Raw genomic sequence first — 22,040 nt, 5'->3', positions numbered from 1 at the left:
GAAATATTTTTTTAACTGTTAAGTGTTGGCGCATTTTAATAGATCTGAACGTAGAAAAGGAATAATGCTTAGGTACTTTTAGATTTTAGTATAAAATGCGATATTTGCCATTACAATTGTCGATTATATGGACGTTACAAATTTTACTATTACTATTTTTGCAGTGCGTAAATAATTTTGGAAAACAGTGTCAAGAATTGTAATTTATCAAGATTATAATAGGGAATATTGTTGCCATCTTTTGGACAGTTATCACTTTCACCATATTTCTATTACATTTTATTACAATTCAATATGAGTATTCTCTATTTTGAATTTATTCACTTAATTTACGCAATTTCTTTATTTTCTTTTAATTTTAATTTTAACAGTCACTGCTAAATGCACTTACGTTTTCGTTGATTCCGTTGTCGTTTCTTCCTTGGATGGGGTCTCCTCAGCTGGTGTGACTTTCGTAGGACCAAATTTTGTAACTGTAACAGTATCAGAAATCGTCAAATATAAATTTTCTGCAAAGTGAAAAATTAAGATACTTAATCCTCAATTATTTCCAAAATTGATATTCAAGCAAATAAATTGAATATCCAAACATTTTTTCTTTAATTTTAGTTACTTATTAAACTTTTAAAATTTACACATTGCTCGAGTTTCAAACAAAATAAAAACATCCGATTGAAATTGAACAAAACAAAGGTAGCGCTAATTACGTACAAGAAATACAATATTTAAACCGTTTAAATACACCCGTTAGTTGCAATTAGTATCAGATTATGCGCGATAAAAGGGTTCGAAGACAAAACACGGCAAACCGGCACCCATTTTAACAAGAAAACCTGCTTTGTCAGTTTCCCGTTGAAAATTCAAGGAAACTGCGAGCAAAAAGGACCTTGGAAATTTCTGCACACGGCAAAACCCAAGTTCCAGATGCTAATAAGTAAAAACATCCATTGCTGTGTAATCGGATTCGTATTTCAAAGTGAATAGAGTATTACTAATAAGCTTAAATTTTAATACCCGATTATGTAAATGAATCAGTCATTCTCAAGCTTTCACCGAAAAAGTGAAGTAAGTGTTAACGAATCTGAAGGAAACGTTGATCTTGCAAACAAATTCTTGCGTTAAATAATTTCCTGGATTTACTAGATTAATTTTCTAAATTACAGAAGTGACTGTTGCATATATTAGATTAGAGCAGGCTCAGATTATAGTCATTTCACACCGGATTGAAAGACTTTTTATAAATTGGAGGAATTTCTTAATAGCATCGCCTGTAACTACTTATAACACCTTCGTGTCTTTTCATTTATTAAATAATGGATTGGCTAAATATTGTGTCTGCACATATCAATTATAACAACAAACTTGCGCTTTTCGGAATACGATATTACGCTATTCAGTAGTAATTCGAGACGTTGTTGCAATAATTTTGTGCTTGATTTAATATATTTTTCGTTCGACTCGTTTTTATTCGCATTCAAAATTAACGCCGACATTAATGCATTTCGCTTGTTTTCGTCGAAACAATACCTTATTGTTCTACAAATTCTCTTTATTAATGTATCATATTTCGTTCTTTTAATACAATTCTATCTTTCGTAATTAGAAATTTCAAAGTGTTTGCCCATATTATAACACTTTTCATTCATTACTTTCTGAATGACATTAACACAAATACGTTTTATCAGAAAATCAGTTTAAAACTTTTTGTGACAGACAGTTAATTACTCAACCATTTAGCAGTGAAACAATTTTTTTCTTACACAATTTAGCTAACAATCTTTGAGTTTTCAGAGTTTTTAATAAAATATCCTTTATGTGTGTTGCTTACTATTTAAAAAAGGGTTAAAACAGCCCAGTTAAATAGTATAATTTCAATTTCAATTTTAGCCGCACTTTCACACAAAAATAGCTCACATTTAGAATGATTTTTCGCAGATATCTCAGAATTAGTGATTTTTCAGCAAACCGACGATTATTATTTGTTCCTATTGTGGGATTCGAGAAGCTTCGGCGATAAGTCGAGAGGGTGAGCGTGTGGAAGCGAGAAAGAAAATATAAACAGAAGAGCGTGCATGCTGTGACAAAGGGCAGGGAATGCGATAATCGGCAGTTCGTATCGAAACGTAGACGCAAGAGTGCTGTTAGACGACGAACCTTTTAGACGAAGACGAGAATTGTCGAGACGCATTTTCGGTAGACGTTTAGTGTACTTCTTCCCTATTTCAACAAACCTTTTTATATTTCTCTTCCACATAATTTCACGATCACACCTTTATTTATTTCTGTTCGTTCCCAAGCACCGCGACGTGGGACCGGCAGGACGAGTGCGTAGCCGAGCCGCATGGCATCAGCGAAACCGTGTTACAATGTCGCGATAAGGCCTTCGACAAAGGGATCGCGCGAGGAACCGAAGCGGGACCCCGGTTCCCGAGACGAGAGGGCTCGAGTGTTTCTTCGCTTGAGGGGACTCGCGTTGGGTCCTGTGTCGCATGGGCCACCAAAAGCGATGATCGCTCGACGTCTTCCGGTTCGCGTCGTACTTACCGCCACCGCGTCAGGTGTGGACGGCTCCGTGCTATGAAGCACGGAGGTTTTCACGCTCGAAGCGCATTTCTAACGAGCCACGCCTAGCACGCATAGAAACCTATTACAGTATATTCTCCACAAGTGTCAGACCGCAAGGAAGCTAAACCTGACACTCGTAGAGTCAGGGACTACGTTTTCGAGCCTCGCGCCCGCCTTTGTAGTTTGCCAAACGTAGACAAGGACAGCGAATAAAAGATAAGCATGAAACGTGTGTCGAGACAACCAAGCGATTAAAATATCAACTTTTTTAATTTTTCTGATGAAAATGACATAAAACACGACATAATTTGAACAACATTTACTTATTAACACGTTCATTGTCACCCCAGATTTACAGGTTGCTGTCAGGCGGCCACAAGAAAATACATACATTTTAAACATAGGATTATAGTATTATACTTTATAATTTTTTTTTTTTAATTGAAAATAATGTCTAGCTAGCTATGACGTTCAAAATTTTTAGTTGACAACATTTATTTTATTTTAATTATTCTAAATATTTGAGGCACTCCAGTCACTGATGACCACCATGGCCATATCGAGGAAACAATCTAACGTTAAAACTTATTGGGTGATTAATTTAATTTCATAATATATCGCTTTAGTGAGCCACCGTTTGGTTGCCAATTGTTTATCACATAGAGTCGGCCTACATCCACGTAACAAAAAAAAAATGTAGGGTCGATTCGAACAAGTGTCAGTAAAATGTAGGGTCGATTCTAGCAGAAAAGCTGCTAAACAATTAGAATTAAATGTAACGATAGAAATTATTGCAATAATGCGTAATGCAATTGAAAAATTGAAAGAATCAAAAGAAAAAACGCGAATTCGTATCTTTTTCGATTCTAGAATATAAGAAAATTTGAATAAAATACGCGACGAGAATTGGGGAGAAGCATAAGTTAAACGCGTAAAAATATTCAATAATAAACGAACTAGGGATGAAGCTATTATTTCAATACGCGATGCACTGACTCTAGTATTTACTAAAATTCAAAAATTCTCGTATAAATTCCGAAAATAGATTATTAATTACGGTAAACTACTGAGACGGTTTAATTAAGGGTGGGCATGGTGCTGCTTTAGTTTGAAATGATTTATAAACACATAATTAACAGAGGAAAAACATTTATTTCATGGTATTGTAACAAGCAAACGTTGAATACATTTTTCATTCGTGTAAGAAGAATTATTTAACACGATAAATTTAGCTGTACTATGGTTATTTTTAATCTACGACCACAGGTCAACCTGATTTTTAATCCCTACGAAATTAATTTAACCACGAGTAAGTAACGAGAACGCTAAAACCTATGTTTCCATTGAAGAATATTGTAAAAACGTATAAATTGTTATATGCAATGTTATAACAAATTGTCGGAAGTATAAATTTTTAATAAAATTGTGAAAATTGATAAATTATACCGTGTTACGATATCGGAAATCTCCCGCGAAAATCTCCCGCGAAAATTTCCCGCCTGACCTAACCGACGATTTTGCTAATGACTTTGGGGAGAGGGTACCGCAGGTATATAAGGACCCGCCGATGTCCCGCGAAATCATTTACCCTTTATACTGGGCCCTAGACACTTCGCGGCGTATTTTGACCTGAAGGTTCTGAGATGTGAATAGAGTGGTCGGGGGCTACTAGCTAGTCTATGTCCACCCTGTACACACTCAGCCTTCTTGTAACACTTGTATACATTAGAATCAATTAGAATTTCTATTACTAATTATTAAACAAATTTTAACAATTACCGGCACTCGCTAGGCACGTAATATCAGACTTTAAATACTCGACTTCGAACTTCGGTTTAGTCATAATTCTATTAATGTTATAATAACGTATAATTTATTAATTTTCACAATTTTATTATTAATTTATACTTCCAAAAATTTGTTAAAACATTACATATTATTATTTATACATTTTTGCAAGTTTCTTTGACAAATAAGTACGTTTCAACGATCTTATTACTTTCTCGTTGTGAAATCAAGTTCGGAGGATTAAAAATCAGGTTGACCCTTGGTCGTAAATTTAAAATAGCCATAGTGAAGGTGAAATTATTATTTTAAATAAATGTTTCTATACGAATTAAGAATCTATTCAACGTTTGTTTGTTGCAATACCGTGAAATAAATTGTATTATATATTTTCTCAGTTTAGACTGAATTTAAAGTTCGTAAGGATTAGAAATCAGGTTGACCTGTGGTCGTAGATTAAAAATAGCCATAGTGAAGGTAAAATTATTACGTTAAATAATTGTTTTTATACGAATTAAATATTGATTCAACGTTTATTTGTTGCAATACCGTGAAATAAATTGTATTATATATTTTTTCTGTTTACACTAAATTTAAAGTTCTGTTTACATGTTATAACAATTAGAATGTAGACGTTTTGCCGTTTCACGGTTTTTCCTCTGTTAATTATGTGTTTATAAATCATTTCAAACTAAAGCAGCACCATGCCCACCCTTAATTAAACCGTCTCAGTAGTTTACCGTAATTAATAATCTATTTTCGGAATTTATACGAGAATTTTTGAATTTTAGTAAATACTAGAGTCAGTGCATCGCGTATTGAAATAATAGCTTATACAGATAATCTTTTGAAATTACTCTTAATTAGGGAAAATCTTGAATCTTGTATGGAAGATGAAGATTTTCAGGAAATATTTATTTTTCAACAATGAATTTTTGTTTTATCGATTAATAACGTACGAAATGATTTTTGGAAAATTTTCTTCGTTTGAACGTTCGTTTAAGGTTCGACTATGATTATCAAATCTCTCGAAACACCGTAGAATGTTCAATTTTAAAAGTAACTTCTTCAATTTTTGGATAATCTGGGTAACGTGTTAGTGTTGACGATACACTTTCGAGTATAGACGTTAAAGTTCATAGAGTGGTCGGGGGCTACTAGCTAGCCTATGTCCACCCTGTACACACTCAGCCTTCTTGTAACACTTGTATACATTAGAATCAATTAGAATTTCAATACAGTAGACTGAATAACAATTCATTTTAACTAATACCTATTAGAAATTTTCCTTTTAAAACAAATATAAATCATTTTACCAATTACTGGTACTTGCTAGACATTTAATATCAGACTTTAAATATTCTGCTTTCGGTTCTTTTAAATACAATCAAATAATTTCTTCAATTGTCGATACTGACTTGGAATACTCCGCTTCGAATAAAATATTTCGAAATTATTTTGAAGGTTTAGGGAAATAAACATTTGAATTTTAGTCATCGTTGTTCTTCAGACTTGTCGAATAGGATATTGAAATGACTTTGAGAGGTTGCTTTTTCGTTACAGTATAACCATCAATATTTGAAATTAATTTGAAATTTTTCTTTCAGTATTTTTCATATATTTTCTCTGATATTGAATTTTGTTTACTAATAATTTACCATCCAAGGAATTTGCATGAATTGCATGTTAAGTAGTTAGTTGATTTATTATTGTATATTGTGAGCTGATTTGGAACGAGTGCACTCGTCTCGCACTGTCACTTGTAGAATCCAAACTTACTGACTCTTGTAGAGAATTTACTGTATATTGAAAACATGCTTAAGAAAGACAGTAATCGTTTTAATTCGAAAACGTGTTGATTTCTGTACTATAAATAAGACTCGCCCTGCCGGGAGTCAGCGTTTCCAAGCATTGAAGAGCTACGGCGTTTTGGGACGCTACAATTTCTTTTCCTACACTATATTAGTCTAACTGTTCACCCTTCCGCTTACGATTCTTTCACTGACAAAAAGTTCAAGACAAGGTATTAATAACTTACTTCACCCAAAAAGGAAGAAAACCAGAAACTACAACAACGTCCAAAAATGTTCAAAATCCTACATCCTGTTAGAAAAGTCTAAATGAACGAACGCTCGCGTGGGCCATGTGCCTTCTTTTGCCACGCTTCCCCCTTTTAAAGGGAGCTCTACCTCGAGGGAAGGCTAAGGAAGGCCATATTGCCAAGGGTGTCCTCTTGACGAGGAATTTTGTCGAAGGACGTTGTTGTACGAGTTGTCACTGTGTTGAGTCTAAATACAGTTCTCATAACCGCCCACAATTATTTGTTTGATCAATCGATCACCACCTTTACCCATCACTCCCTCGTCCTATTTTCTTACAATCCCTCCACATAAGACGTCCAATTTACACTACCGGCGGTTCCTCCAAATTATCAACCTCCTTATCAAGAAAAGAGGACCCTCACCGCTTCTCGATGGCAGCATTGATTTACGAAGCTCTTCTCCCGTCCCGAAGTATACAACTCCAAGCGAAAAAGAAAAAAGAAAAAGGTCTCCCTCTTGAAGAAAAAACGCTCACCCATTAATGTCTTTATCTCCGGATTATTTAACGAGTCTCGGCTAAGCTCTCGAGCCAATAGAAGCTTAAACTCATTATTACCGTCGTCCAAGGCACTCGAGAGCGTAAAAAGGCGTGACTGAAAAAGCGGTCGAATCGAAGCCGCTGTTCGTATAAATCTTTAAACTGGCGAAGAGTTAGGCCCGTAATTACCGCTGCCGGCTTCGTCCTCGAGCATACTTGTTAAAAAGTTGGCAAAGCGGAAAAAGCCAATGTTGACGAGACTAGAGTATATATAGACACGCCTTTCGAAGAATGTTTTCGGCTACGCGTACCAATTAAGCTAATTGCTCCTCGCGAAGATTAGAATGCGAAATTACACCGTGCAAGTAGGTACATATCTTCAACGCGAGATTACACTAACTTTTTTCCTCGCGTCGCCTGCGTCTAAATGCCGTGAACACACTTTTAGCCTGTGGTTTCGACAGCTTTCGCTTGTTTTCCTGTGCTTTGTCCGCGGTGAGGGTATTGTTGGGTTTAGGTAGAATTTATGATACGAACGCGTGTCATGGATGAATGGTTGTTTTTAGGAAATTGAGTTTTCTTTTGGGTTGCTGTTTTATGCTACTTCTTTACACGGTGCAACGTGAAGTTTTTAATACCGTGAGTGATACTATGTTTCTTGTCGTATTGATTATGGTAACGCTGATGAGTTTCGTATAGGAAATTGTTGGTAGACAGGGTAAAATATATTTCGAAGTTATATTAGTATACGGCGCTCTTGCAACTTTCCTTGATTATTCGGTTATTTTTTGATAAAAGTTAAGTTTTCTTTTGCCATCTAGAGTTCTCACAGGGCAAAGTATTTATGGTAATGTTGCTTTGGAAACTGTTACGTAGAACAATGACAACGATTCATCATATCTGACAGTTTCGTGGAAATGTTTCAAACTTGATGAATAACAAGTAGCGTAGGATCTATGTATTAATTGTTACTTACTCTTTCTGAAGAATTATCTGTAAGTGAAGATCAGCGTTTACCTTCGTTCTTTTAATTTTCAGTATCGTTAAAAAATGCAGTTAAATTAAAAAAGAAACTGTGCTCATATTTTCCCAATTTAATTACCATTTATCAGGTAGAAGTATTACCGGCAGATGGTATTTCGTCAAAATTTCGATAATTGATCTGCAAAGCAAAAATTCCACGAAGCTTAAGCCTCCGTCTATTACGTATCAACGAAGCTTCGAGTTAATATTCGACGAAAGCTCAGCTTATTCAGAAATTGACGTTTAATCAAGGCGAAGTCTTTATTCGATACCGAATGAAATATTAAAAAGACAAGTGTACGCAAACCCGTCGACTGCAACACTAAATCCTCGTACTTACCAAATGGCAATATATTCCTCGCACTTCTGCACGATGTTTTAATCAAACTATCAAACGCACAATCAATCCCCAGCGTGCTTAATTCCGAACGCGATTAAACAGAGATTAATTATAGATACTATGTATCCAGCCTATTGGATCTGATTGTATGTCAATCGCATTGTAATATTACATGACCGTTTCCCGAAATACATACAATTCATCGAACTAATCTGTCAATCTGTGCAAAATTCGATCGACATAATTAACTTACTTCGTTCCCGTGCAATACCTAGCATCTTCTGATAATTCTACACTCTGGCGTACCTCGTTTAAATTTCCCCGCGTTTACTGTTGCGTTTCTCGAAACGCGCGCGTTATCGAATCGATCGGGAAAAATTGGTTCGACGCGTGGAAGTTTGCGAGTAGAATCGAAGACGGGGCGGCGGTTTCTCAAACAGCGCAAACAAGGTGGATTACCAAAGGATAGAGAAGACTTCGGAGGGGAAAGTAGAGTGGAAATCCTCGCGAAAAGGTCGTCTTGGGATTCGTGGAGATTCCCTTATCGTGCTCGTTTCGACGTTCGAAAATTCGTAATGACATAAAGCAAAAAGGGAGGGACTTCTTCTTGAACCGCCACCAGAACGATCGTTTAATTAACCTAAAAGTTATCTGTTAGGTTGTCCTTCGTACTCGAACTCCCCCTTTTTACGCGACGCGAAATTTATCGGCAGGCTTAACTGTCTCGACTCTATTTCACGTTCCATCGCCTTCCTTACTCTCACGCGAACCGTCGTTCCCGTCATTTCGAATGCTCCACTTTCGGGAACATCTTCGCTCCGTGGAATTGCGATTTTCGAAAGTTTGCGACGGTAGCTTGTGTTTGCTTCCTCGGTGAACTTCCGGATTTCGGTGGATTTGGTGTATTGGTCGTTGATCGGTGCAAAAATTGTTTTAGAAGGCTACTCGGTTTATTGTTAAATTTTTTAATTAATTTGTTTCGGAGAAAGACACTATGAATTGACGAGATATAGAGAAATGTCAGACTTTTATGTGCTACGATTTAAGTATGGCAAAATCTTGTCAAAGAATATTAAATTTCAAAAATTCACCACTGTGTAACTAAATTGAATAAAATATACTACGATACTGATAAATCATGGATAGAAATTCAATAAATATTTAAAGATATGTGATAAATATGTTGAGCAAAAATCTAGAAAATTAATAAAGTCGTAATTACGATCTCCTTATATTCAATAAGAATTTTATGTTACACAATATTTGCATACACAAATCTTAAAGGCAATGTAAGTATACGTGGTATACTTTATTTGAAATGTGATGTATAATTAAAATTCCTTGGCGCATCAGCGAGAAATTCTTGAAAAAGTAGCCAGTGAAGAACGTCGTTGTTCTGTTAAGAGGTAAAGAAAAAAATGATTCCCTCCTCCCTGTGCGCCTTAATTTTGCCAAATGGCGGCAAAAGAAGGATAATCTAATGCTAAAGAGACGACTGGTACTGAACCACTTTAGGGGTTGCATAATCCTCGATTATTCCGACGTGTTTCGAGGGTGTCTTTTAACAGTTCTCGCCTATTTCGATTGCTGTAACGAGTCTCTCTCCAGAGAGGTGTTCTTTGAAACAATTGACTGCGTAAATGACAGTGAAAATGAAAATAAGGATACTAATATTATACTATTCATTTTTTATTTATATCAGCAAACTTTTTAATTCCTTAAAATTTCTTAAATGATAAAACTGAAGTATTAAAGCTTCCTTAAATAAAAATAATTTTGTATGGATTCGTATCTTGAATTATTTCTAACTTATTCGCTTTCGTTTCACTATTCGATCAGCTATATTTTCAATGATCGGTACGGTGTGTTAGCGAAAGGAAATATAATCTACAAAGGATAAGCGATCGTGCTTATTAAGTTACTTTTATATTTTACTTTCGACGTGAAATTGCACGTGTGTGACTAAACGGCGCTTGTTTTGCGCGAGCAATTAAAGAAAGAAAGCTAGGTATAATTAAAATCTGTCGCGTTCAAGCGTTAAGTAATTATAAACCTTCCAACGTAATTAATTAGCATTAATATTTCCGTTGTTCTTTTTCGCCATTTCGTTACATTGGGAAATCACTGTGATCGTTATAACGATTAAACAGTTACAATACAGCTCTTTTAGAATTTGTTATTAATCTTTCGTTACGAACAGTGCAACAGGTGTAATGTTAACTAAAGTCTTTCTCGTCCATTAGCCTACTACTATAAAAATTTAATAATTTGCTTACAATAGTATCTTCCTCTAATTTTATTTCTTAGCCTGTTCATTTTCAGTCACTTTCATTTTTTTAAGTAAGTGTGACAAACTATAAAACAATAGAATAATTTTTGTAAATTAGTATATCATACTAATTACGTCCTTACATAATTTATAAAATCAAAATGTGATCGCAGTAATAATTCTTGAGCTTTGAGCTTCCTTTTCCACCATAACTTTCAAAAATTTAAATTCCGAAATTAGAAAAGAATTTTAAAAAATTTCTATAAACAAAAGGAACACTTTTGAAGTATATTATCTTTCTTTTCCATCATATGTAGGTACCATAATTTCGTTTCGTTTACCATATCTCCCACCATTATCTCCCTTTCCCAAACGCGATACGAAAACCATCCAGATTTCTTTAAACAGCATTATACCTGTACGCGTAAAGGATGAAATAAAAATCCTTCAGCAGTATTTCCTTTCCCGCTGTTCTTTCTGTGCGCCCCAGTACAATAGAGTAACTCTGTAGTCAGGCGGTATTTTTCTCCGTTTCAAAGTTATAAATGTCACAAAAATAATTAACGTCATTAGCTCGCGCTGTGCACGAAAATTTATACAGGTGTATATATATAAGTGAAATTTTGTTGCTTTTAATTAACGCGAAAGTCGCTTAAGAATCTTACTATTCGAGAATCGTAAAGCCGCGTTATTTCCCTTATATTTCATATTCCATGGCATTTCCATATTCCATCTACCGGTAACCGCAGCTTTTAATAATGCTGTGGATTACATTTCGATCCATTCCCTGGGATCCATTCCTATAATTACTTCAGGGCTTAAAATAATATGGAATCTATAAGAGCACTAGGAATACAGAACAATGCTTCGAATTCGATAAAAGAGAGATATGTCTTCATTTAGGTAAAATTTCGCTATCTTAAAATCGTCTAAAAATATTTTTGTAATAAATATTCTTCTTCTTTTGTTTATTACGATATCCACATTTACAGATTGCAACCAAACTTCCTATAACTTCTTTTTACGAAACCCAACAAAATTACGTTCGATTATGCTTTAATTTCGAAATTTTCGTAATTACATTTAAATCATTTCGTTTTAGAATTATTGCATTAAAAGTTTCAATTTTATAAATTGGAACACGTAGAAAATATGACATCTTTACGAAGTATCTCCGGCAATAATGACTTCATTTTAAAGAATCTGAAATTGTTAAATTGGAGCTTTGTAAATTCGTGTATTAAAAGTACATCCATTAAGCAAAATATTTTTATATACAGGGTGTCCCGTAACTCTGGGAACATCCGGAAATGGGGGGTTGCTGGGGTGAAGAACTTTTTCCTTGTCCAAAATGTAGTTTGAAGCTTCGTTTTCGAGTTATTAACGAAAAACACTGGCCAATCACGCTCAGGGACGGGCTAACAGAGATTCACCCGCGCGCTATCGTGAACGACGCGTACGCGTGACTTCTCGGTTATCGATCGCTGTCAAAAAAATTTCACTTTGCACCGCTATTTTTATAAGGCTTAGAGAAATGGCATTTTTCCGTCATTCCGACGTTTGTATAAATTTTTGAAAAAAACTGCAATTAGTCGGAATCGCGAAGAAAATAGCGAAGGTCGTTTTTACAACTTTTATGTATAGTACAATGGAATCCAATAAAACAGAGATGAAAGAAAAATCCACGTGCAAAGAGTCAAGGTTGCATCGAAAGAATCCTTGCCAAAGGGAAACTTGATCAGAAGCCAATATCATAAAGTCAATAGGAATTTCTTTTCACAAACCGCAATGAAAATAGTCGAAGCAGGAACTATTAGCCTCGAATAGCTACATTTTCACGAAAAAATTTCATCGGATTAATCTAATCCGCGAAAAAACTAACATTTCAAAGCTGCTCCTTAATTCCAAACAATCAAAGGCAAGCCAAAACTGACAAATCGTAGTATCGAAAACAATTCCTCTTCAGACGTCCATAAGAGGGTAAATATCTTCGAAGGAAGAACTCAGTGGAACAACGAAAATTGCTTCAGTTAAAAATGTATCCACTTTCTCGTCGAACGAAAGCTCAACACTCGAAATCTATTTATCATTTTTTCTTTTTTTCTTTTATCCAATCACTTTGCTCCGCCAAGCAAAAGGGAATTGCTGAAAATAAGCTTAGTAAATTGCTTCTCTTGAAGGATACAGTAATCACGCCGTCGGAAGCGTATTCAGAAGTCGGTCCGTTCGGATTCGATAAAAGCGTTCTAAAGTGTGCCGCACTCGTCTGTAAAGAGGAAACGCAAAGAGGACTCTGAGGACACTGTCGTATTCCTCTTCAAACCTCCGACCCTTCTCCCACTCGTTCCTAACCCACTACCATGCTCCGTTAACTACCTTTGTGGCGTAAGTTTATTTTTGCAAAAATAATTACGCGAACGTGTACGTGTATCTGTGTCGCCGAGAACATGTGAATCTATGCAAATTACGAGACAGATACGCGGAGTTGTGGAACTCCTGTTTCACCGTCGATTGAATGTATGTGTATGTAAGGGTAACTTTTTTTTTATGGAAACACAACGATTCATTGCAACGAGAGAATATTTCGAAGTGATGATGACTAATTTTCAAGAAATTTTCATTTTTTTTTTCATCGGCAATCTTGGACAGTAACGGGGTGAAAATGGCGCGAAATATGAATGTTTCTGTTAAATCCGTCTATTAAAATTTAACCAATAACAGAAAATGCTATAACGTTTAATTATCGCAGTCATTTGATACTCGAACCAGAAAAACAAGAACGTACTAATTTTTCCCTCGGAAAGAATTTCAAATACGATACAGTGCAGATTTTTCTGCCGAGTGAAATTTCAAAGCGTACATACGCTCACGTCTGCTCACGTTTACCAGTAATGAATATTTCCACAGCAGTGTGTATACGTATACAATTGTTCTCTTTGATCACCTTCCGAACGAACTTTTAATTATTTCTACTTATCGACGACAAGCGCATTATGTTTGTGCACGCTCTGTTCTTTTTTTTTCAAACGATAGAAAAGTAATAACGTAGAAACTAATGAATAACAAACCGCCAACGGGTTAACCTTTGCTCGTTTCAGGCGTCAAAAGGTTGAAGCTTGATATAAAATTTGCCGGGGGAGAATGTAACGACCATTTATACTTTCCGTGTGACGCTCGAATGCCTATCACCACTCGAAACGCGTCATCATCGTCTGTGACGCGCGCGCGATTTTATTTCGCAATTTGCAGATCCCACGTCCACAGTAACGATACTGCAATCAGCCGATACGTATCGACAGAATGCAACGTACCGTGTATTTTCGAATCAAGTTTCTCAACTATACCGAATGATTTCGAGGAAATCTACAGTTATTCCGACGGTAGAAATATTATTATATCGTATGTTTTATTCAACTTTTACCTATTATACCGCGCTGTTGTCTATTACAGTAAATTCTCTACAAGTGTCAGTCAGTTTGGATTCTACAAGTGTCAGTATAGATGGTCCTACGCCTATGTTATCTCTCTCGCTGTCAGTCAAGCGTGTAACGTTACACCACTCGGTTTCCTTTACGAAATTTCACGGCTCGACAATTCATAATAGAAAAATATAATTTCTTTAATTTTACTTTTTTTCATCTGAAATTTTTTTTAACATGTTGCTGAGATTTTTCTGATGAAAGTGATATCAAACACGACATAATTTGAACAACATTTACTTATTCACTGTCACGCCATACAGTGAACGTGTTAATAAGTAAATGTTGTTCAAATTATGTTGTGTTTGATGTCATTTTCATCAGAAAAATCTCATCAATATGTTAAGAAAAATTTCGGGATAAAAGAACGTAAAATTAAAAAAGTTGGTATTTAAATCGCTTGGTTGCCTAGACTCACGTTTCATGCTTATCTTTTATTCGCTATCCTTGTCTACGTTCGGCAAACTACAAAGGCGGGCGCGAGGCTCGAAAACGTAGTCCCTGACTCTACAAGTGTCACGTTTAGGTTCCTTGCGGACTGACACTTGTGGAGAATTTACTGTATTGTCTATCACTAACGTCGTTGCCATGAAAATATCGAATATTTGCGGTTGATCTTATTTTTCAGTCGATAATATCAATTTACGAATTTACGTGAATCAAGTTAATTAGGTTCTACGAGGAACTTTACAGGCGTTCGTAACGTTTAAACGTACGATAATTCGTGTTCAAGTTTCCCAAACGATCATCTACGAGGTTCTTATCGAGGTTATTATCGGAAATTAATACTAACCGAAATATGCGCACACATTTGCAGAAACGTAACGTAAAATTTAATATTTTTTATTGATAAAACAAAGAATCGAAATTTTCGTCGATGCCGCAGAATTGAATTTTATGCGTTTTAATTAATGCAGACGCCCTTAGCAGTACGAAATTATTTAATTCGTAAAAGTTGAAAGAAAATTAATTCGCTCGATTTTATTCTTGTTGTTCCTCGTTTTGTGTCAAGTTTAATTTCTGTTCGTGCATAATTCCGCAACGCTCGTTTCTTCCTTTCGTCGCTATTTTTCTTCCACGTTGAAATAAAGTTCGCCTGCTTGAAAGTTCGCCAATCAACAAAGTACCTATCGCGGTGCTCGATAGCTCGGCGAGAGAAACGGGAAATTTCGGGAAAAGCCAACCGAGAGAAATAAAAGGGCAAGAGTTTCTTCTTTTAATCGACAGATTTCCAACGGGGAAACCGTGGCGAGAGTAGAGAAAAACGAGACGAAGAAGAAGGGACAGAAGCGGAAAGAATAAGTCGCGTCGCAAAAGAAAACTGTTTCCCCGGCTACGGGGTTGGGAGTTTATTTCATTTGGTAAATTCGATGAGAAAGACTGTAACGAAGGAGGCGAGCTTCGTTGGAAAATAGGTTAGCTGGCTGCATCGAAGGAGACCGAGCGCGCTACCCTCTTCGAAATTGCAAATATCTGTCAGGCTTCGGGAAGAAATTTTTCAAGGGAATTCTTTTCTTTCCCTCAGACAAATTGAATCGGGTCTCCTTTTCTCCGTGGATCCGATATCGGTGTCCCTTTCTCTCGATAATTTTTCTGTTAAATTAACGTTATTACGACGCCCTCGGCGACGTGTTCCTTGTTACTTCCCTTTTTTTTTTTGCCCGAGCTATAATATCTACCGATATGTCGTCGAATGTTCGATCGTTTCGTAAAAATAACGAAAAAAGAGAGCTGCGAGAAGCAATCTTCTTCGGGATAGAAGGGTATCCTCTGGTATATACAGCGGGTATTCTGTTCCTTCAGTTTTCGAAAATTGATGGGAGGAACTTTTAATTTCATATAGCTCGTTTCGCTCCAGACGATTTATCGGAGGAGATGGGAAAATAAAATGTCGCGATTAATAGGTTTAATGCTAACGCAGAATTTCGTTAATTTTGGAAGATGTTGAGAAAAATGAAGTGCTGTTACTTGGAGTTTTTGGAAAATGGTCGATGAAGTTTGGATAGGATAAATTTTCTGTTTTCGTTGCATTTGAACCATACTGTAATGAAAATTATTGTGGATAGTTAGCAAAATGTAAAATGTAATTGTGTGATTTTCACAATTTTCACACCTTTACGTATTGCAATTTTTGTTAAATGCTTAAAAATGCAGTCTGTTTAGATTGAACTTGTAGTTTAACCCTCTGTAACTTCAGGTAACTTAGAAGTTACACGTTCATCTATCTATATTTTTTTGTAAGTCTCATTTTATTTATTTATTTGCTATACTATTGCATTGTATTGTTGTACTAACACATTATTACCAGCTAATTCCTTTGTAATAATTATTAACGCTTGCTGCTCCCATGAAAATTTAAAATTATAACGAACCCTAAGTTTTCTTTCAATGAATGAAAAAAAATCAGGTTACAGAGGATTAAGTAACTGAAGCATGTGCAAAATATGATATTTCATTATTCAGATATCATATTATTTCAATTTATATTTATATTCATTTATAAATATCATATTATTTTAAACATGACATTGCCCAATTTATTCAGAACTCCATTCAAAGATGTTTTAAAATGAATTAAGCTAGCCAAGTAGATAGTGGTTAATCAAGTTCACACATACTTAGTAAATATTAAAATTCAATTTCCTGGAAAACAAAGGTCTACACGAACCAATTTTATTCTACATTCTCGACTTACTTTTACACGAAAAATTACCTTCTTTTCACCTTCTTTAGCCTTCGACTAATTTTCGCGAGTACGAATTTCGAAGGTCGGGTCGCGCATTTAAACAAAAAAGAAACCCGCGAAGTTCACGAACCGTGAGAAACACGAGCATCTGCGTACGGCGGTGAATTCACCGGCAAAAAGCTATGTACATTGAAGATACAAATGCGTCTCACGTGTTCCGGAACGTTGAATGAATTATACTTATTCGTGGCGTAATTTCGAGAAAATTATTCCGGCTTTGGACAAAAGCGAGGAAAAGAGGAGACGGAAGAGGAGTCTCGTAAAGAGACGGGGAAATCCGTCGTTTCGCGATTATCCTCGGGCTCTCACTTTCCCGCTCGACGTCGCGTTTTTTCCCCCCCCCGTCGTTTAAACGCGACACGGCAGTAATTACGTAAAAAACGAGCGCGCTATTTACGCGGGTTTGTTCCGCTTGCGGGTGTTGGCCGCACGACACGCCGCAGCATCTCTCTTTCCCATTGGCCTCGTTTCAACGAGCCCCGTCGAAATACAACGAATACGACAATGGAGATAACGAACAATCGAAAAAAAAAGGCGCCAGAGCTGGTAATTGTCCCCGGCAAACAGATTTCACGTGAAACGAAACTATTTTCGAGGAGGGTTGTTAGACTTAAGAGGCCTTTAGCTTATTGGTGGCGCTTGTTTAGAAATCGCGAAGGAGAATAGAACGTGACGGAAAATTTTTGGGAATTCTCGTATGAAGTGGTGAATCGATTCTGAATTGAGAAAATTTTTGATAGAGAAATTTGTAGTTTTTTAGTTTTGTTAACGGGTAGAAGTGTAAAACGTGTGTTTTGAATTGTACGGGGATCTATCGTGTGTTTGAAGATTTTTAAATTTCGTTCTTTTTTTCTGTAGAGGTATTTTGGAAGTGTATTATATATCGGATATTTTGAAAATTTATTAAATATAATTATCAGGCATAATGGTTTTAGGAAATTTGACAAATTTGAGTATGGGGGGCGACAGTTCACTATATCGATGCAGAAAATGATCGTTAATTACAATTTAACTCTGTTGAATTTTTACTTCCTTGAGAAATACGATGTTAATAAACTTTCTAACGTTCAGTCTATAATTACTTCCCATTTATGAAGATACTTTGCCATACAATTTACATCAGAAGATGCAAAAATCACAATCTAACTTCAGAAGGGATGGATAATCAAAGTTCCATCCATTTCAAGCACAGCACAAGTGTCGTAATACTTTGTTATTAAGAGAAAGTATATTAACAATGTGATAGAAATTCTGTAAATACTTCTTACTGCAACTGTTCAATTTTCACGCAGACAACTCAATTAACTCCCGGCAGTTAATTAATCTGAAAAATTGAAATAACGAATATTTAGTCAACCCTCAACCAACAGCCAACAATCGAGTTAACAAGCTAACCTCGGTTTAGAGCAAGAAGCAATTTAGTTTCGTATTAATACTGCGGGAAAGTAAAGTACTTAGATTCCGCTATAAATTACTGGCTTGTTATACCTTCTAATAAATTCGTGTACAGTTAGTCGGTGATTCGATTAGTCGATAATTGAATATAAATGGCGTACAATTAAGTGAGCTGAGTAGATTATGGCAGAGACCGGTGTCGTGGGCTTAGAAAGGCAAAAAGGAAGAGGAACACGAGAGGACTCTTAAAATGAGTCTTCGTCCCGTTCCGCCAGACACGAAATTAGTTGACTGGTTAGGAATGACGGCGGCAATAAAATTTACCGTTCCGTATCACGTCGCTTCCCAGCTGTCTCCATTTACTAAAGGTGGTGCCGCCTTCATCCGGCGTAACCGATGCGGTTGTTCCGGAATCTGGTTGCGTCGTCACCATCTACAACAGAAAATCATTTTTTTCCGGTGAGGGCAATGTTTGAAACGAGGCTCTGCGTCGCTGGGAGTTAGGGGCACGCGTGCAGTTATTAAACTGTGAGCGTGAAATGTACATAATTGAAGTTACGCCCTGTAATAGAGGGGAAAGATTATTCATTTTGGAGAACTCTCGCTACTCTGTCTGTCTTTCTCTTGAAAAATTTGGGAAATTTATAGCAGTGAAGAATTCACAATGCTCTCTCTCCCTCTCTTGAAAAATTTGGGAAGTTATAGCAGCAAAGAATTTACAGTGCTCTCTCTCTCTCTCTCTCTCTCCCTTGAAAAATTATAGCAGCAAAGAATTCACAGTGCTCTCTCTCTCTCTCTTGAAAAATTTGAAAAATTATAGCAAAAAAATGCTCACAGTGCTCTTTGTCTCTCCCTCCCTCTCTCTCTCTCTCTCTTTCTGGAATGATTTGAAAAATTATAATAGCAAATAATTCACAGTGACCTTTCTATTTCTCTCTCACTCTCGAAAAATTTGAAAAAGTATAGCAACGAAGAATTCACAATGAAGCCTGTCTATAATTTAAAAAACGAGAAACACGTTGCGCCATTGTGTTTTAGAAACAATTTATTTAAAAGCGAATAGGCGAAACATTTGTCAGTTTGTAGTAACGTCGTTACAGACGTACAAATACAACGAATTCATTTCCGTGTCCCTTTTGTTTTCTTCCTTTCATCAACTATAAAACGTATGAAACAAAATTTCGCCGGGTACACTGTTGGTTTTGAAAAGAAATATTTGTAAAGCAAAAATTCGCATTTCGTCATACTTGAAAAGCCAGAGAGATGTCACGATTAATCTTACACAAATTGAACTCAAAGAATGATTAAAAACCGCAGGTTTTAATTACTTTTAGATAGAAAATTTTTGAAAATTTTCAAGAAAAAATGAATAAAATGGATATTCTGTGTCAAAAAATTTGACTTCGCAATTTTGATTCGTTTCTACACATAAAATTACTCCGTTCTTTTGCACTACTCATTGCGCTACTCGGCGGATTTTTCATTTTTATACTTTATTACCCTCTCTAATCGAGATACAAAGTTGACACAAATTGTTCTCCTTTGATAAGCCACCGAACGACATATCGCAAGTCGAATTTGGTTCAGGGACACTTTCGACCCCCTTGTCCAGCCATACCCTTTCATATTTTGCCAAAAGAAAATAAACGAGAACTGATTTTCAGCTTTATTTCGCATCACAAAACGATCCTCGGAGCTTATCGCTAATTAAAGAAATTTAACCAGTCATTAATAAGTCGCCGGTTCGACTGTATCGCGCGCACACTCCAACAAGCCAGCAACGAGCTATTAGACGACTTCCTTTCTAGCGCGGATATACATGTGCCAGAGCAGCGGAAGTGTAGCCAGTTGAAAAGTCAAACACTCCGGCGACCTATATTTACAGCAACTTTTTCTCAGCCATTATCACGGCAAATAGAAGTCACTTATGAAATATCGGCCTGCCTTTCAGGAACGCCCGGCGAAATTCCTCTGCCTGGTCGATCGATATTTTTGTCGACCTAATAATTATCCCGGACTCATTGACGTTTGCTCTTTTTTTAACGCTTCGTGATCCGCGCGAAGATAGACCACTTGACCTTCGAACCACGTTGCATCGTGGGTAGGGTAAATAACGCGAAATGTCAGCCAATTCGAGGATCAATTTTTGTAATTGGAATGCAAACTACTATATTGTCCACCCCGTTTTCTTCCTTTCCCTCTCTCTTTGTATCCGCCGCGCGTCTATTTGATCTCCTTTGTCATGATCTCCGTACTCTTTCATTCCTCCTGCTTTTCAATTCCCCGAACTCGACCTTTAGCTGGTGTACACTGTTCCTTATAAATTCGTGCACACTAGAGGAAGAACACATATATCGTCACAGAATAGCCCATAATATCTTGATAAAAATAATGTACAGAGTTTTGGTACCGTACTCTACTTGTCCCACGCATGGAAAAATCTCATAAACGTAGATTAAGAAACTCTTCTATTCCTCATCGAAGTAAATATCTCGTCGAGTTAGTAGCACAGAAAAAATATATTTCTAGTAGTCGTGGTCTACGATTAGACTCTTTGATCATTCCTCCATTGCAGAAATGTGACATTGATCGTTCTTCTCCGAACCCACAATTCTTTCTTCCTTAATGTCTCCAGACACTTACTGTTTTCTCCTCTTATTATTCTACAGTACGATACCTCGTCGTAAGCTCCAACACACGTCTCTAAAATCACAATTTCCTTTTCGAGTTGACTACGATATCTCTCTCTTCATTTCCCCTCGAAGTCATTTCCCCTCAACTATTTACCCGTCACATTCTTTCTCCGATTCACCTCCAAACCCCCGACCGAGCTGTAAAGAATTCCCAGCAGTACGTCTCATAATTCAACCGAGCAATAGTCTCGTCCTGCCGTTTCATTTCCTTCGCAGGTTTACATCCACAGGTTCGCGTCTCTGTCGTAAGTACGGCTACAATTCTAATGGACAGTGGTACGTGGGGCCTCTCGGTCGGAAATAGACGCGTACAAATGGAAGCAGGCGGTGTTCCGTCCTTCGCCCTTCGATCCGTGGAGCCAGGTTATAACGCGGACTTGGCTTTTGGGAGGATTCCAAAGAGGCCGTGAGGAACAGGCGGGCTGGCGCGCCGTCGTAATCCGAGGAGGGAGAGCGATGGAATCCCGGAATGCAAATTCACGGGGAATATTAAACGGCCGATATTCTACAGTGGCCTTCTGGTAATGCATAGCCGACGTTTGGCTACGGCATACGGCGTGCCGCGAGCTTCCGTTAGGCGGCCGGAAAACGAAAATGCGGTTGAATCGTGACCGAACCGAAATCTGTATACATACTGTATGCGTCGAGTGGTGCACGCGCCGACCGACAAGTGCACACCTGGACGATGCAAGTGGAACGAATCTATGAACGGCGCGGCGCAGCCTTTTGCATCGGCAAGTTCCATCAAGTTCATTTTTATGCGAACCGTTGGGCTTACTGCTTTTTGGTTCGTGTGTGTGTGCAAAAGGGAAACGCGTGTAGGAATTTTTAACGAGAGAATTGGGATTGTAAGGTAGGGGAAACAGGTTTGAATCGTGGAAAAGTGTTTGAAACGAATCGATATGCGAGGTTGATGTGTGTTGCGCGATTTGTTTCTTTGGATTTATTTTTCTGGGTGAGTTCGTGGATATGTTGAAGAGGAATTGACGCAGTGAATGAAAAGAATCTTTCTAAAAGGAGTTACATTTGAAAGGAAGAATCGCTGTTGCTAAAATATAGAAATTGGGAAAAATTCCTTTAGCGGATTGTTTAACATAATGTATTCAATTCTATAAAAATTATCGTAGAAGTAACAGTTCTAATTATTATAAAAAAAAAATTGCTT

The 22,040-nt window shown here is 36.8% G+C and overlaps 1 protein-coding gene across 1 annotated transcript in view; it reads right to left on the bottom strand.

The window, feature by feature from the left end:
• Nucleotides 1-22,040, bottom strand: part of LOC108579014 — a 65,429-nt gene that overhangs the window by 40,838 nt on the left and 2,551 nt on the right. The window contains exons 2-3 of the mRNA XM_017942442.1: nt 18,507-18,615; nt 392-473 (exon numbers count right to left, since the gene is read on the bottom strand). Of these exons, the coding sequence (XP_017797931.1) occupies nt 392-473; nt 18,507-18,615 (191 nt within the window). The remainder of the gene's footprint in view (nt 1-391; nt 474-18,506; nt 18,616-22,040) is intronic.

Source organism: Habropoda laboriosa, unplaced genomic scaffold (genome assembly GCF_001263275.1).
Source record: "Habropoda laboriosa isolate 0110345459 unplaced genomic scaffold, ASM126327v1 scaffold78, whole genome shotgun sequence".
NCBI classification, from domain to species: domain Eukaryota; kingdom Metazoa; phylum Arthropoda; class Insecta; order Hymenoptera; family Apidae; genus Habropoda; species Habropoda laboriosa.
This window is presented reverse-complemented; position numbering and strand designations above follow the sequence as displayed.